The sequence below is a fragment of the Thermobia domestica genome, chromosome 5, assembly GCF_964235325.1.
Source record: "Thermobia domestica chromosome 5, izTheDome1.hap1.1, whole genome shotgun sequence".
NCBI lineage: Eukaryota > Metazoa > Arthropoda > Insecta > Zygentoma > Lepismatidae > Thermobia > Thermobia domestica.
The window spans coordinates 88,557,375-88,570,709 of NC_137458.1; the positions used below are offsets into that span (position 1 = coordinate 88,557,375).

The window sequence follows — 13,335 nt, forward strand, 5'->3', positions numbered from 1 at the left end:
AGATTATGTTAAGGGAGAAATAAAAATACCCAGCAGAACATTAAAATATTATTCTAGTTGTAAAATTACCAATTTAAAACTCTTTTTAAGATTTAAATACGAGCCATTGACTGTATCATTGTCTTCTGGTTACCATTCTGTATTCAGTACTCTGGTGGCATACTCAGGTTGATCGAATAATTTTTGGTGTCAAAGAAATCATATAACCTGACATTTATTACTTATTTCCTATATATGTCCAACCTTGACGAGCGCAGCGGCACGGCACGCCGCGGGAGAGATACGAGGTTATTTGTAAACATTTCGGGTCTGTTACTGAAACATCGCACCATTTGTAATAAATAGTTCATGGAATATAATGCCATCTGTGGAAGAAATAATGTATTAATTTTAACTGTCAAGCTTTGTCATGGTAGTCATTCCAGAAGATTTAGCATCCACCCTACAGCCCAGATTTAGCACTGCAGCTTTGGCAACAACAGTCATGTGGACTGAAGTATTGTCATGCAGTATGCGAGATTAACACTAGGTGACTGATTGAAATGGGTGTCCCTAACGAACTGACGAAGCTAGACATTTGAAACCGATAAACTATTTCTTCCATAGATGGTACTGTATGCCATAAACGGCTTAGTACCAATAGCGGCTTATTTCATGTCAGGCCTGGAACTTTTGGAAACAACCTCGTAAAAATGGCACAGTCGTGCAATAAGAAATATACTTCTTTCAGGTATAAAGGGCTAGGCTGTGATTATAATACAAGTTTTTATTTCTTTTTTTTCACTAAATTGTTCTTATACGAGGGAGAATCAGAAACTAAGATTACGAGGCCAATATTTCTGGAGTTTCGTCTGTTATAGAAGTATGCGGTAATTTTAATACGTAGAGTTGGCAACTGTGCAGAGTTTCAAACACCCGCCAGCTACGGCGCTAAGTTGTAGGTAAACACAAATGGTGACTTGTTTGGAAAACAGGTCTCGCGAGGCAGTCCGCTCAGTTATTCGATTTCTGTGAGCGAAACATGTAACAACGGCAGTGTGTAGAGGTTTACGAAGAGACTGTAATGTCTCGTCAGCGTGTCGCAGAATGGTGTCGAAAGTTGGTGGCTGGTAAAGAAAACGTCATTACCAAAGAATGCTGTGGCCGATACCACTACAGCACAGCACGGTTTCAACAGATTTGAACACAGCTCACGTAGAGGAGCTGATTCAGGACAACAGAAGGATCACGTTACAGCATCTGATGGCAGAATTGGGAATGGAAGGAGCACCTACGAGGCTGTCACTTCGCTTCAGACGAGGATGTGAAACACTTCGTGACAACGTGGGTGAACATGCAAGGACACGATTTTTAGCAGGAGGGAATCTTCAAACTCACCCCACGATGCGACAAATGCCTCAACCAATATGGAAACTATGTCAAAAAATAACCTAATGTATGTATTATCTGTTGGCTGTATTGGTTGTATGACATAATATATACACGTTTCAGTGCAGGCTTTGTAACCTTACTTTCTAATACTTCTCGTACTAAAAATATCGTAATATATTCGACCCATTTCAATAAAATTTTCTTAGCGTAGAGAAATATAATTAAGCATATGGCATAATTTACTCCAAAGTTACCGGCAAAATGAAATGCAAGATTGAGAAAGCACTTAATGCTATTGGCTATACAATGTTCTCACAACATAAATGTGTAATCATTTATGCTGTAATCTTGGGTGGAATTCCCCGATAAAGGATAATTTATATATTCTTTTTACAAAACAGTTATTGATAGTAGTAGGATCTTTTTTGTGCGAAATAAATTTTTATTTAATAAAAGAGTATTGAGTTACATTCTATAATGAACTAATGGTTATGATTTTTTTCTGTTTTTCAGAACCTTAAAAATAATGGTTCAATTTATCTCCATGTTGTTGTAACGAAAAAGGGAAAGTTGCCAAATCCAAATGGGAATAAGTCTTTCGGTAAATACGTAGTGTACAGTAAGAAAATGCTAAATAAATACAAAAGGCGGCGATATACTAAAACCCATAACCTTTTGACAGGTGAAACTGCAGCTGCCCCTGAAATTGTAAAGGTATGTGTGAATTTTATTATTGTAATGTTTCATAATGATATTAGTTTTTGTTATGTAACGTTTTGGCTAATAAACTATTCAAAAACTTTCTTTTAAAATTTGCAACGGTCTGCAGCTCTCTTTGAACTAACGTGAAACGAAACTACCCATATTTTTCATGTGGCTCAGTGGTAGAGCGTTCACCTCTGGTGCATGGGGTTCTTGGTTCGATCCCAGCTCGCACCAAGTGCGTGGGTTTTCTTGGGATTCTCCAGTTCCCTCCCACTTCTCTTCATTCCACTATTTCATTCATTTCTAATCGTCACCGTTTCCTTTAGCCTAGCCGGCATAAACGTGGGACGTAAAACTGATTCATTTCATTTCATTTTTCATCCACACTTTCACCATTATTACGAATGTCTGATCTCTTTTCTTGAGATTACTCTTGTAGCACAAAGAAGGTAAGATAGAAGAAATGCTTATGAAGAGAAAGGTAAAATGTTGAACAAACAGCAAGTATAAACAGATCAATTGAGAGGATAGTGATGGATGTTATGGTTAACCCTGGAAATGCGTCACCACGTCGATTAGCAAATGACAATGACCATGTACTCACAATTTTAGCAATTCATTTATTTCCAAAGTATATCTTCAGGATGAGTGTGCGATGAAAGGAAACTACCTATTATTAAATATATAAAAATCAGTGTTTGTTTATTTAGTTTTAACAATGTTTCGTAGATATAAAATTCGAATCACGTTTAGTTAAATTACTCACCTCACGTTGCGTGTGTTCGCTCGTACATTTTCTCAAATGTGTTCCTTCATCGTGGTCATTTGTACTTTTTTTTCTTCATACTGGCAACTGACACTGAACGCACTTCAGGAATTGCATATGTAGAAATGGCAAACACAATTAAACCTTCTCATAGGGGCTGCGGGGGCTTAGTGCTAGAGCGTTTACCTCTGGTGCATGGGATCCTGGGTTTGATCCCAACTCGCGCCAAGTGAACTTCATAGTGGACAAACATCGTATGCATGTGTTTTCTCGGGGTTCCATTTCCTCTCACTTTCTTCATTCCTTTCTCATCATCACCATCTCCTTTAACCTAGCCGGCATAGCCGTGGGACATAAAACATAGAGTTCATTTCATTTTCATTTCGAACTTCGACGCAAGAGACCCTGATTCAATTCCCGGTGTGAGTTCGTGTGGTTTAAATCTCACATCTATAGGCTTACATCTACACGTTAGGAACTTAGATGGCCCGCGTAGCGTAATCGCTAATACTTGCCTTTAGTGTAAGCAATCCCATGTTCGATTTCCGGGGGTTCGGTCCAAAAAGTGCAAAAACTTTCTGATACCAGCCATCCTGAGTGAGGTTTTCCTGGATTTTCCTCATGCACATAAGCAGATACCGGGATGGTACTTAACATAATTCGGTCATGTCGCTTCCTTTTTTCCTCCAATTCCTCGGTAGTAGGATCACCAACGGACGTCATCGCTCATACGTGACGGGCTAGCATGGCCACAGATGCTCAAAGTCCAGAAATTAAATTCCTGATCCTAATTAGACTTTAGAAAGGTAATTCCAGTTAGCGTTATCCAGTCACATTAGGTGGATCCAGTGTAGATGCTCTGGAATGCATATTTAATATATAAAAGGATCTCACCTTGCATTCAATGCTTTTGTATACCTATTAAAATTTCATACTTCTATATTTCGACTCTTACTAGCCCATGGTCGCTAACACTTGGAGTGTTTCGTTGTTAAAGGACTGAAAACTACATAATGTCGAATAATTTCTTGTAGTTTATCGTAGGAGTGGTCTCGACCATGACCCCAGCGCGGTCGAAATATGGAAGTATGAAGTTTTAACAGGGATACAAAAGCACCGGATGCAAGGTAAGCTCCTGTGAGTACACCATCATTGTTACTTGCTCAAAACGAGGAGAGACATGCGCAACGTTTGTTATAGCATTTAACCATGTCATCTGAATTATGATCTGCTTTATATTTTAATTGTGTTCGGCCAATCATTGTACATTACTCAATGGTACAAGAATAAGATCTATGAAATAGATTGAAAACATCTGACAAATAATGAAGTGTATAATACAAGTACGAAAATGATAAGTCCAATTCATATTTATGAATTGTAGTCTTCTGAGACATCGGCAGTTAACGACTATATGAGGAAGCGGAGGACAAATATGGGACCGTTTGATTACCAAAACTAGGGATGACAGCTTATTATCCCGAGAGCTATTTTCTGTTCTGTTTGGTTAAGAACCGTGCGGAATTACATTCGTTTTTCGTAGTACAATTATTATTATTATTATTATTATTATTATTATTATTATTATTATTGTATTCCGTAACTGATAAATTTTGGAATAACGAAACATATGTGAGAATAACTATAATCTGTTTTGCAATACCGTGCATGAAACCCATTAAATATTATTGTATTTCAGTAACACGGTTGGCAGCGATAACAATAAACCGGAATGATGCCTAAACGATAACAGTCGGAAACATTGATGCAGATATTTATACAGTAATCACTAGAACACAAATCAAAGAAATAAGCGCGCAAATATGCACGATAAATTGATAAAATAAGGAGAAACAAATTCACGAAAATCAAATGAATTATTTGTTGCGGTGAAATCCTACCTGTTCGAAGGTATTACAGTAAGTATATAAAACAATTTGAATTCACTGAAATGTTCGACGTATAGAATATAGCCTGCAACTATCGATATTATAACTGACTGACGAATTCAAGACAAACTTCGAAGCAGTTATTGAAATGTTTGAATCTTAATCGGTATTTTTATATATACTTTCATCATCCTGGAGACAACCACGTCTTTATACTGACATCCAAGAGTCATGGCGACACGATGTAGTAAGTAGAACATGTCAGGTGGTCTAATATAAAGTAAATAACTTTCAATGTAACTACCACTTTAACAATATATGAAGCAGCATGACAGGAATAATAATATATTGTCATATATTTTTCTTTCCGTCACAATAAAACTAACAAGGCATTGAAAAATTTAATAACTGGAGTGAGAAACTCGATCTAGTATTTGTATATTAAGAAGTGATCTGTTGAATATTTTCATAGTGCCAACTACAGCAGTATAAATGTCCTGACCCGATGCACGCGTAGTTTCGTCTATAGGAATTCATATTCTTTCGTGTTTCATTGTATCGCGAATGTTACAAATTATGTCTTGAAAACACTGTAGCACTTAGTTCTTGTGCAATGTTGCTTCGTTCTGCCAGTGGAGTACGCAAAATTTCGTCAAGGGAAGAAAGAGTTCAAACCCATCGATCTCATATCCTCTCGGGACAATCGTGTTTTTATATAATAGTAATACAGTAAAAGTTTTTACGGTATGTGGGAACTAACTGGTACTGACTAGAAGTCTGGGAAGTGTATTACTTGAACTCGATTGCTCATCTACATTGCTTGTAATCAGTTGTTCGCGTGGTAGTAAAGTGCTGCACAACGTTCTATTTCTTCTTCTTTACCGAAACATCCTTTTCACACGCCAAACAAAATAAAACTTTACCATCCTCACTAAAATATTAGTTCTAAACTTCTGCATATATTTTCGTAGTAGTGTCGGTGGTGACGATTTTGTGGGTTGCATTTCTGAACTGAAATATTCCCAGTAATTACACTCAGCTTACTGCAACAATACGTAAGAATGCGCAACGCACTGAAGATGAACTGCTTTTTTGAGACCTTTGAGCTTGAATACAATAAGAAGCGAGGTGCACGAAGGAAAAAACATATGTTAGCTAACAAAAAGACAACACTTCCTTCCCCACACATACAAGGGTGACATACTCTGACAAGAGTGCGATATTTTGTCGTCTGCATATAGGTCGGAAAATATGGAATCAATGATAACAGCAGTACACAGAAGTGTAATAAATACTTCTAATGTGATATTTTTTTAGTAAAATATGCAGGTTTAATTAAAAATCGTAAAATAAGTTAAAATATTTTTAGCATAAGCATTTTAAGCATGGTCAAAATTGCTTGTCAAGATGTGTACTATGAAGTACATTTCTACATATTTTTAGTGTGGAAATAAATAAACATTTTGCTTAGAAACCTAGGCTCAAGTAATCACACTTTAGGCCATGTGGGTGATAAAATTTTGTTAACATACCTAATCTAGGCAAAATGCTAACATAAATGCTTATTAGTGAGCTTGAGAAGCAGAAAGATAGATTTAGTTCAGTTTCATATTTTCCACTTCACACAGTTCAGTCACATTGGCCTACAAGCGTTGTGGATTCTGATTAATGGCAACAGCATACTTAGAATAAATTCAGCTACTGCCCGTCCCCGACTGTGCTTTAAAGAAGCATGTTAGGTTGTTACTTACAGCTGTATTTTGCCTTCAATTTGAACTAGAGAACATAGTCTAGGGGTTGAGGTATATCAGTCAGTCATTCGTTTAAGTGAGTTGCCGGAGTCACTTTTGAGTTTGATTATTCTTTATGCACTGGTATATAATTCTAGAGGAAAACTGACATTGTGGTGATATTAACACATCATCATATTGTAGTTTATCTGAAATTTAGCATCTCCTAGCACCCACGTTATATGAGATTTGGACCTACAGTTTAGGGTTAAATCCGTACCACCGTAATGCGTTCAATGCTGTCCTACCTAGAATCAAATCCGGGACTCTGTGCACCAAAGGCGTACTCGGTAACCATTAGATCAGCGGAGAGGCATAACAATACATAAAATTATGTATTCCACAACTACATTTCCTGTAGATTAGGTAAAACACAACACTGAATTCAGAGGCAAAATTTATCAGAATTTTGGTTTATACTAAATATACTGTATTAATAACATGTCAGGTTTTTCCTTTCTATTTGATAAGAGTATAGTGGGTTTCATGCACGGTACACAGAATTGTAACTTTTTAAATACAATTTTCTTTTCATTTACGCCTCATAACTATTGCGCTGGATCAGTTTTTTGAACAAAACTAAGTTTCTTGAAGTTCGGTGCAAAAAGCCACTTTGGAAAGATAAGTCGAAGCAAATGAAGTTTTTTTTATACCTTGGTTGGAAATTGTGTATTCTTTCTTTAAAAAATCAAAATTCGACAAATATCAAGATTTTAGAAGTGGCTTACAAAGTTGTAATCAGAAGCATGCATGCATCTGTAAATCGATTATAATGAACAGATTCATAAAATTTCAGAACTTTAAAGCAGCTTCCATTGTATTAATGGTGCGCACGTTTTAATATAATGTAAACTTTTTAGCTAAATACAATAATTAATCAAATAAATATTTAGGTAGTTTTATACGTTTCTTACGCTTGCCTTAGCGAGGTTAATGCACTTAGTGTACGTTTTTAAAATTGCATAGCATTAAAGAAAACGCTGAACTCGGGGAACCTGCATTGAGAACTACTGAGGATGGATGAAATATTTCATTTTCTTAATATAAGGTCATATAAAAAGTCTCCGCGGTTTTTTTCTACATTTTTGAACAAAAAATTTCTTTATTGAAAATCAATTTTAATCAAGTACATATTGACCATTATTATCTATGGCCTTTTCGCCATTTTTCGGGTAGCTTCATAATTCCATCGGTGTAGAACTCATGTGGTATATCGTCGAAAAACTTGGACAAGTGATTTTCGGCGTCGGTTCGGTCGGCCAGTTTTTTTTTACCATTAAAAGAGTTTTGCAGTGATCGAAACAAATGGTAGTCAGACGGTGCAAAGTCCGGCTTATATGGTGTATGCATCAAAACTTCCCAACCAAGTTCTGTCAATTTGTTCCGAGTCATCAAAGATGTGTATGGCCGCGCATTGTCATGATGGAACACAACTCCCTTTCTGTTGGCCAATTCTGGTTTCCTTTTCTGGATTGCTTCGTTCAAACGGTCGAGTTGTGCACAGTACAGGACTGAATTAATTGTTTCGTCAGGTTGCAGCAGCTCATAATGGACAATTCCCTTCCATTCCCACCAAGCACCCAACATAACTTTGTTTGCCGACAATCCAGGCATTGAAGTAGTTTGTGAAGGGTTATCATGACAATGCGCGGCCACACACATTTTTGATGCATCCATCGTGTAGCCCGGACTTTTGACCGTCTGATTACCATTTGTTTCGGTCACTGCAAAACACTCTTGATGGTAAAAAAAAATTCGGCGACCGAAGTAACGCTGCAAATCACTTGACCAAGTTTTTCGACGATAAACCACAGAAGTTCTACACCGATGGAAATATGAAGCTACCCAAAATATGGCAAAAGGCAAATGGTGTTTTTCTTTCTTTGATCCCGTTATCTAGTAATGAATACACTTGTTGCATGATGAACGAAATAAACAAGACTTTTAAAGCGAGACGAGTAACATCGATTACTTGCTCAAATTCATCATTTTAATATTAATATTTATATATGTATCTAACAACCTATTGTTGTTCACTGCAGAAAGCTGAAACCATGAAAGAGGAGATAGTGTCTCATTGGCATCCTAATATGACAATAAACTTAGTTATGGACCAAACAGCTTGGGTAAGAGGCGCCGTTCCACCACCTTTAGATGAATGTAAGTATTTGTTATGCTGTTTTCAAACGTTTATTTCAATATATAATATGAACTAAATAACATGTATTTCAGAAGAAGAAAATAGTATTCAGAAAATAAACTAAGGAAATAATATATGATAAATAGAGAGAAAAACCGACTGTTCCTCACCAAAATGGGACTAACTCAATAACATCAAATAGTGAAAAATGCAGAACTAAACTGAAGATCCAAATTTTCATATATATTTTTACTCTTTGAATGCCGAGCAAATATCTTTTATCAGTTATTATTTCTCTTAGTTGTTTTTCTCTCGAAGTATTCTGATTTGTAAATACTTACAGATAGTTGGTCTTATCTTCAACACGTATGATGTATGCTTGTTAATTTTCCTCTTCTCATTCTTGCACCTGTATCCCCCTTTTGCTAGTTTCAGCACAAGAAACCTTGCCTGCTTCATTTTTCACATGTACTTTCTGCGCAATATTACTACTTTTTGTGGCGGTATCCAGTGGTACGACTTGCTGTGAATTTTGATCTGCAAATCTATGTTCAGAAACTCATAATTTGATGTATGGAATCAAGAAAGAAATTAGTACTTTGATTCCGTGATATTTGATTAAAATATATTTTGAGTACATTGTAAAATGTGGATTTATGAATTCCAGCATACCTTCTTGTAGTCTTAGAACAAAAAATAAAATACATGTTTCATATATTTATGTGTAAGTGGTGTCTAAGATGTGTTTGTATCCCGACTTACTTGTAGATGGCACAACAACTGATATTCTTATAATCAGTTTTCAATATAATCTACTTGGACGTCCACGCACTTATGACATTTCCACCGAATCAGATAAATGTCTTCTGAAAAAAGTTTTCTCGTGTAACCATTGGTCAACAACAATCATGACGTCTTTATCGCACGAAAAGTTTCCTTGAATTTTAGAAACAAACGTTTGAGATAAGTTTAGGTGCCTCAGTATTCAAATCCTTCTTGCTGAATGGCAACTTTCGTTAGATGTGTGGCGTAACAAATGACGTTGTCCTGAATAATAAGAACACCCTTCCGCAATTTTCCACATACCTTTGATTGGATGGCCTGACGTGGTTTTGGTGTAAGTTCAGCATAATACTAGCCTCCACTGTATATCCACATTGTAGGTAACAAGACAGTAAGCCTCTTACTCCAAGAGATTAAAGTCAGATTAGGAGATTAACTTAACTACCCGGCAAAGACCTTTCGACAAAGCTTTTCAAGTATTGATGAAGATTGATGCTTCCACACCATAGTTTGTGGCATAAAATGATGGACCGAAGTTTTTCCTACTGTAACCAGTTGTTGGAATTTTCTTCAGTCCAGAAACCCCACATAAAAAACTTTTAAAAAATATATACTTCAGAACTTGGATTGAAATTATAATCTTAATGAGATTATAATTAGTTTCTTCAGTTGTGTTTTTCAGTACACGTCTAGTTTCAGAATTGGCTTTAAATATGTATTTATCAAATGGAGATCTACAGAAAAGATTACCATCTACTTTAAAAGAAATACTATGGCCTATATGTAATGCTTATGCCAAGTTTCGTTACATCTAGAATAATTATGAAGGAATAAGTATTTCTCAACCCTGTTTAATAATGCAAATGAGATACTATCGAAGAATCGAAACTAGTAACAATACTTGCCTCTTCTAATATACCAGGCATTACACTCAAATTATACCACACAAAAATGCGACATAAATAGCAGCACTCATTTCCCTTGTTTGGCTGAAAACTAAATCGTAAAATTTTCTGCATGTAAGGAAGGGAATGAAGAGAGAGGATAGAAGAAAATCCTGTAAATGTTCATTTCTTAATGTATGAAGATGAACTGTGGAGTTGTTTGAAGCGTAAACTTCAAGGGACGTCATTATCATCGCCCTATATCGTCAAACGGAAAGAGTGGAAAATACTTTTTGTTATAACATTGTACCCTCTGGAGATAAGAAAGAAAAAGAAAAAAAATACTTTTGACAAGCATATAGGTTCTAGGGTCCGTGTAACGTGGGTTCCTGTCACCACGGCATGGCGCGTCCTCAGGTTGCGGATCGAGGAGAAGGCCTCTAGATATAGAGGTTAGCTGCGAATATACTGAATAAGCAGTCGCGGACAGCCGACTAGGAGTGGTCCTCCAGCTTGGGGGTTTGGGTAGGGCTAACAACCTCATCCTGTAAAAAAAAAAGCACTTGTTCAGAAATATTCACAAAAGCCTCGGACAAGGACTGATAACTTGGCACGACCTCAGCAAAAGAAAATGGACATGAGATTTGGAACATGGAATATTAGGAGTCTTTATAGGGCAGGCGCGTTAAAATCCGTAACGAGTGAGTTAGAGAAATACAGGATGGACGTAGTAGGAGTTCAGGAAGTTAGGTGGGAAGGAAATGGATATGAGAATTCCGGAAATTTTACGTTCTTTTACGGGGAAGGAAACAAAAATCACCAGTTAGGAACAGGGTTTTTCGTTCATAAACGTATATTACCAGCAATAAAACGGGTTGAATTTGTCACTGACAGACTTTCTTTTATTACTCTTAAGGGACGGTGGTGTGATATTATTGTTTTAAATGTACATGCCCCAACTGAAGATAAGGATGACGATATAAAAGACAGTTTTTACGAAGAAGTGGAACGGATATTTGACCAACTCCCGCGATACCATATGAAAATTCTATTAGGGGATTTCAATGCGAAGGTAGGACGAGAGGATATTTTCAAACCCATTATAGGGAACGAAAGTCTGCATAAAGAAAGTAATGACAACGGTGTTAGACTCGTAAATTTTGCAACATCCAAAAACCTAATCGTGAAGAGTACAAAATTCCCACATCGCGACATTCATAAATACACTTGGACATCACCAGACGGGAAAACACATAATCAAATTGATCACGTTTTAGTAGATAGAAGAAGGCAATCTAGCATAATTGATGTCCGGTCGTTTAGAGGGGCTGATTGCGACATCGACCACTACCTGGTAGCAGCGATAATACGAGAGAGGTTATCGTTGAATAAAGGTAATATTCATTGTCCGAAAGTGGAGAGATTCAATTTAAAGAAATTAGAAGAGAGCCAGGTAAGAGAGAAATACCAGATTGAAGTTTCGAATAGATTCTCGGCTTTAGAAGATTCGGAGTGCACTAGTGTTGAGGATACCTGGATTGAAATTAGAGATAGCATTAAAATTTCAGCAAAAGAAAAATTGGGACACGCGGAAATACGTAGGAACAAACCATGGTTCGACCAGGAATGCATAAAACTAGCAGAGAAGAGAAAACAGGCAAAATTACGCTGGCTACAAAATCCGAATGAAATAACTACACAAAATTTCGCAGATATCAGGCGGGAAACTTCCAAAACTTTTAGAACAAAGAAACGCGATTGTCTGAAAGCTAAAATTAAGGAACTTGAAGATAATAGTAAAAATAAAAACATCCGGGACATGTATAAGGGAATCAACGAATTTAAGAAAGGCTATCAACCTCGTGCTTATATATTAAAGAAATCTGACGGTACAGTTCTCACTGACACGGATAGCATCTTAAATAGATGGAAAGATTTCTTTGACGATTTGCTTAACACGCAACCGAAAACTAGTGTGCGTGGAGAAAAGGAGATACACACCGCAGAACCGTATATTCCAGAACCCAACCGAATAGAAGTAGAAACTGCTATAAAGAAATTAAAGAAACACAAATCTCCGAGTGTAGATGAAATTCCGGCTGAGTTAATTTTAGCTGGAGGCGAAAAATTGTGGAACAAGATATACAAACTCATTCTCCTTATCTGGAAAAGGAAGAATTGCCACAAGAGTGGAAAAAATCAATCATTGTTCCAATTCACAAGAAAGGCGACAAAACTGACTGTAATAATTATCGAGGCATCTCTCTTCTGTCAACATCCTATAAAATTCTTTCAAATATTCTATTAGCAAGACTGACCCTATACGCAGATGAAATTATTGGAGATTATCAATGCGGATTTAGACGGAATCGATCAACCATCGACCAAATATTTACCATTCGCCAAATACTCGAAAAAAAAATGGGAATACAATACCCCGGTACATCAACTATTTATTGATTTTAGAAAGGCGTACGACTCGGTTAGGAGAGAAACATTATACAACGTCCTTACAGAACTTGGAATACCGAGAAAGCTAATTAGATTAATTAAGATATGTTTAAGTGAATCCCAAAGTAAAGTCCGGGTAGGAAAATTTTTGTCCACGAGCTTTCACGTCGAAAATGGCCTGAAACAAGGAGATGCGTTGTCGCCATTATTATTTAATTTCGTTCTGGAATACGCTATAAGGAAAATCAAAGATAGCAACCAGGGTCTAGAATTGAACGGTATTCACCAGGTTATGGCATATGCTGATGACGTAAATTTAATAGGTGATGATAGGAGAACAATAGAAAGAAATGCAGAGATCTTATTAAACACTTGCAGGGAAATGGGTTTAGAAGTAAATGCAGAGAAAACTAAATACATGGAAGTGCGTCGGGACCGGAATACAGCAAACTATGGATGCGTTAAAATATTAAATAATACTTTTGATAAAGTGGATAGTTTCAAATACCTAGGATCAATATTAACAGAGGAAAATCATATTCACGGAGAAATTAAA

General features: G+C 36.6%; 1 protein-coding gene across 1 annotated transcript in view; it reads left to right on the plus strand.

The window, feature by feature from the left end:
- Positions 1-13,335, plus strand: part of LOC145685991 (putative lipid scramblase CLPTM1) — a 90,658-nt gene that overhangs the window by 51,041 nt on the left and 26,282 nt on the right. The window contains exons 4-5 of the mRNA XM_081758802.1: positions 1,885-2,085; positions 8,564-8,681. Coding sequence (XP_081614928.1) covers positions 1,885-2,085; positions 8,564-8,681 — 319 coding nt within the window. The remainder of the gene's footprint in view (positions 1-1,884; positions 2,086-8,563; positions 8,682-13,335) is intronic.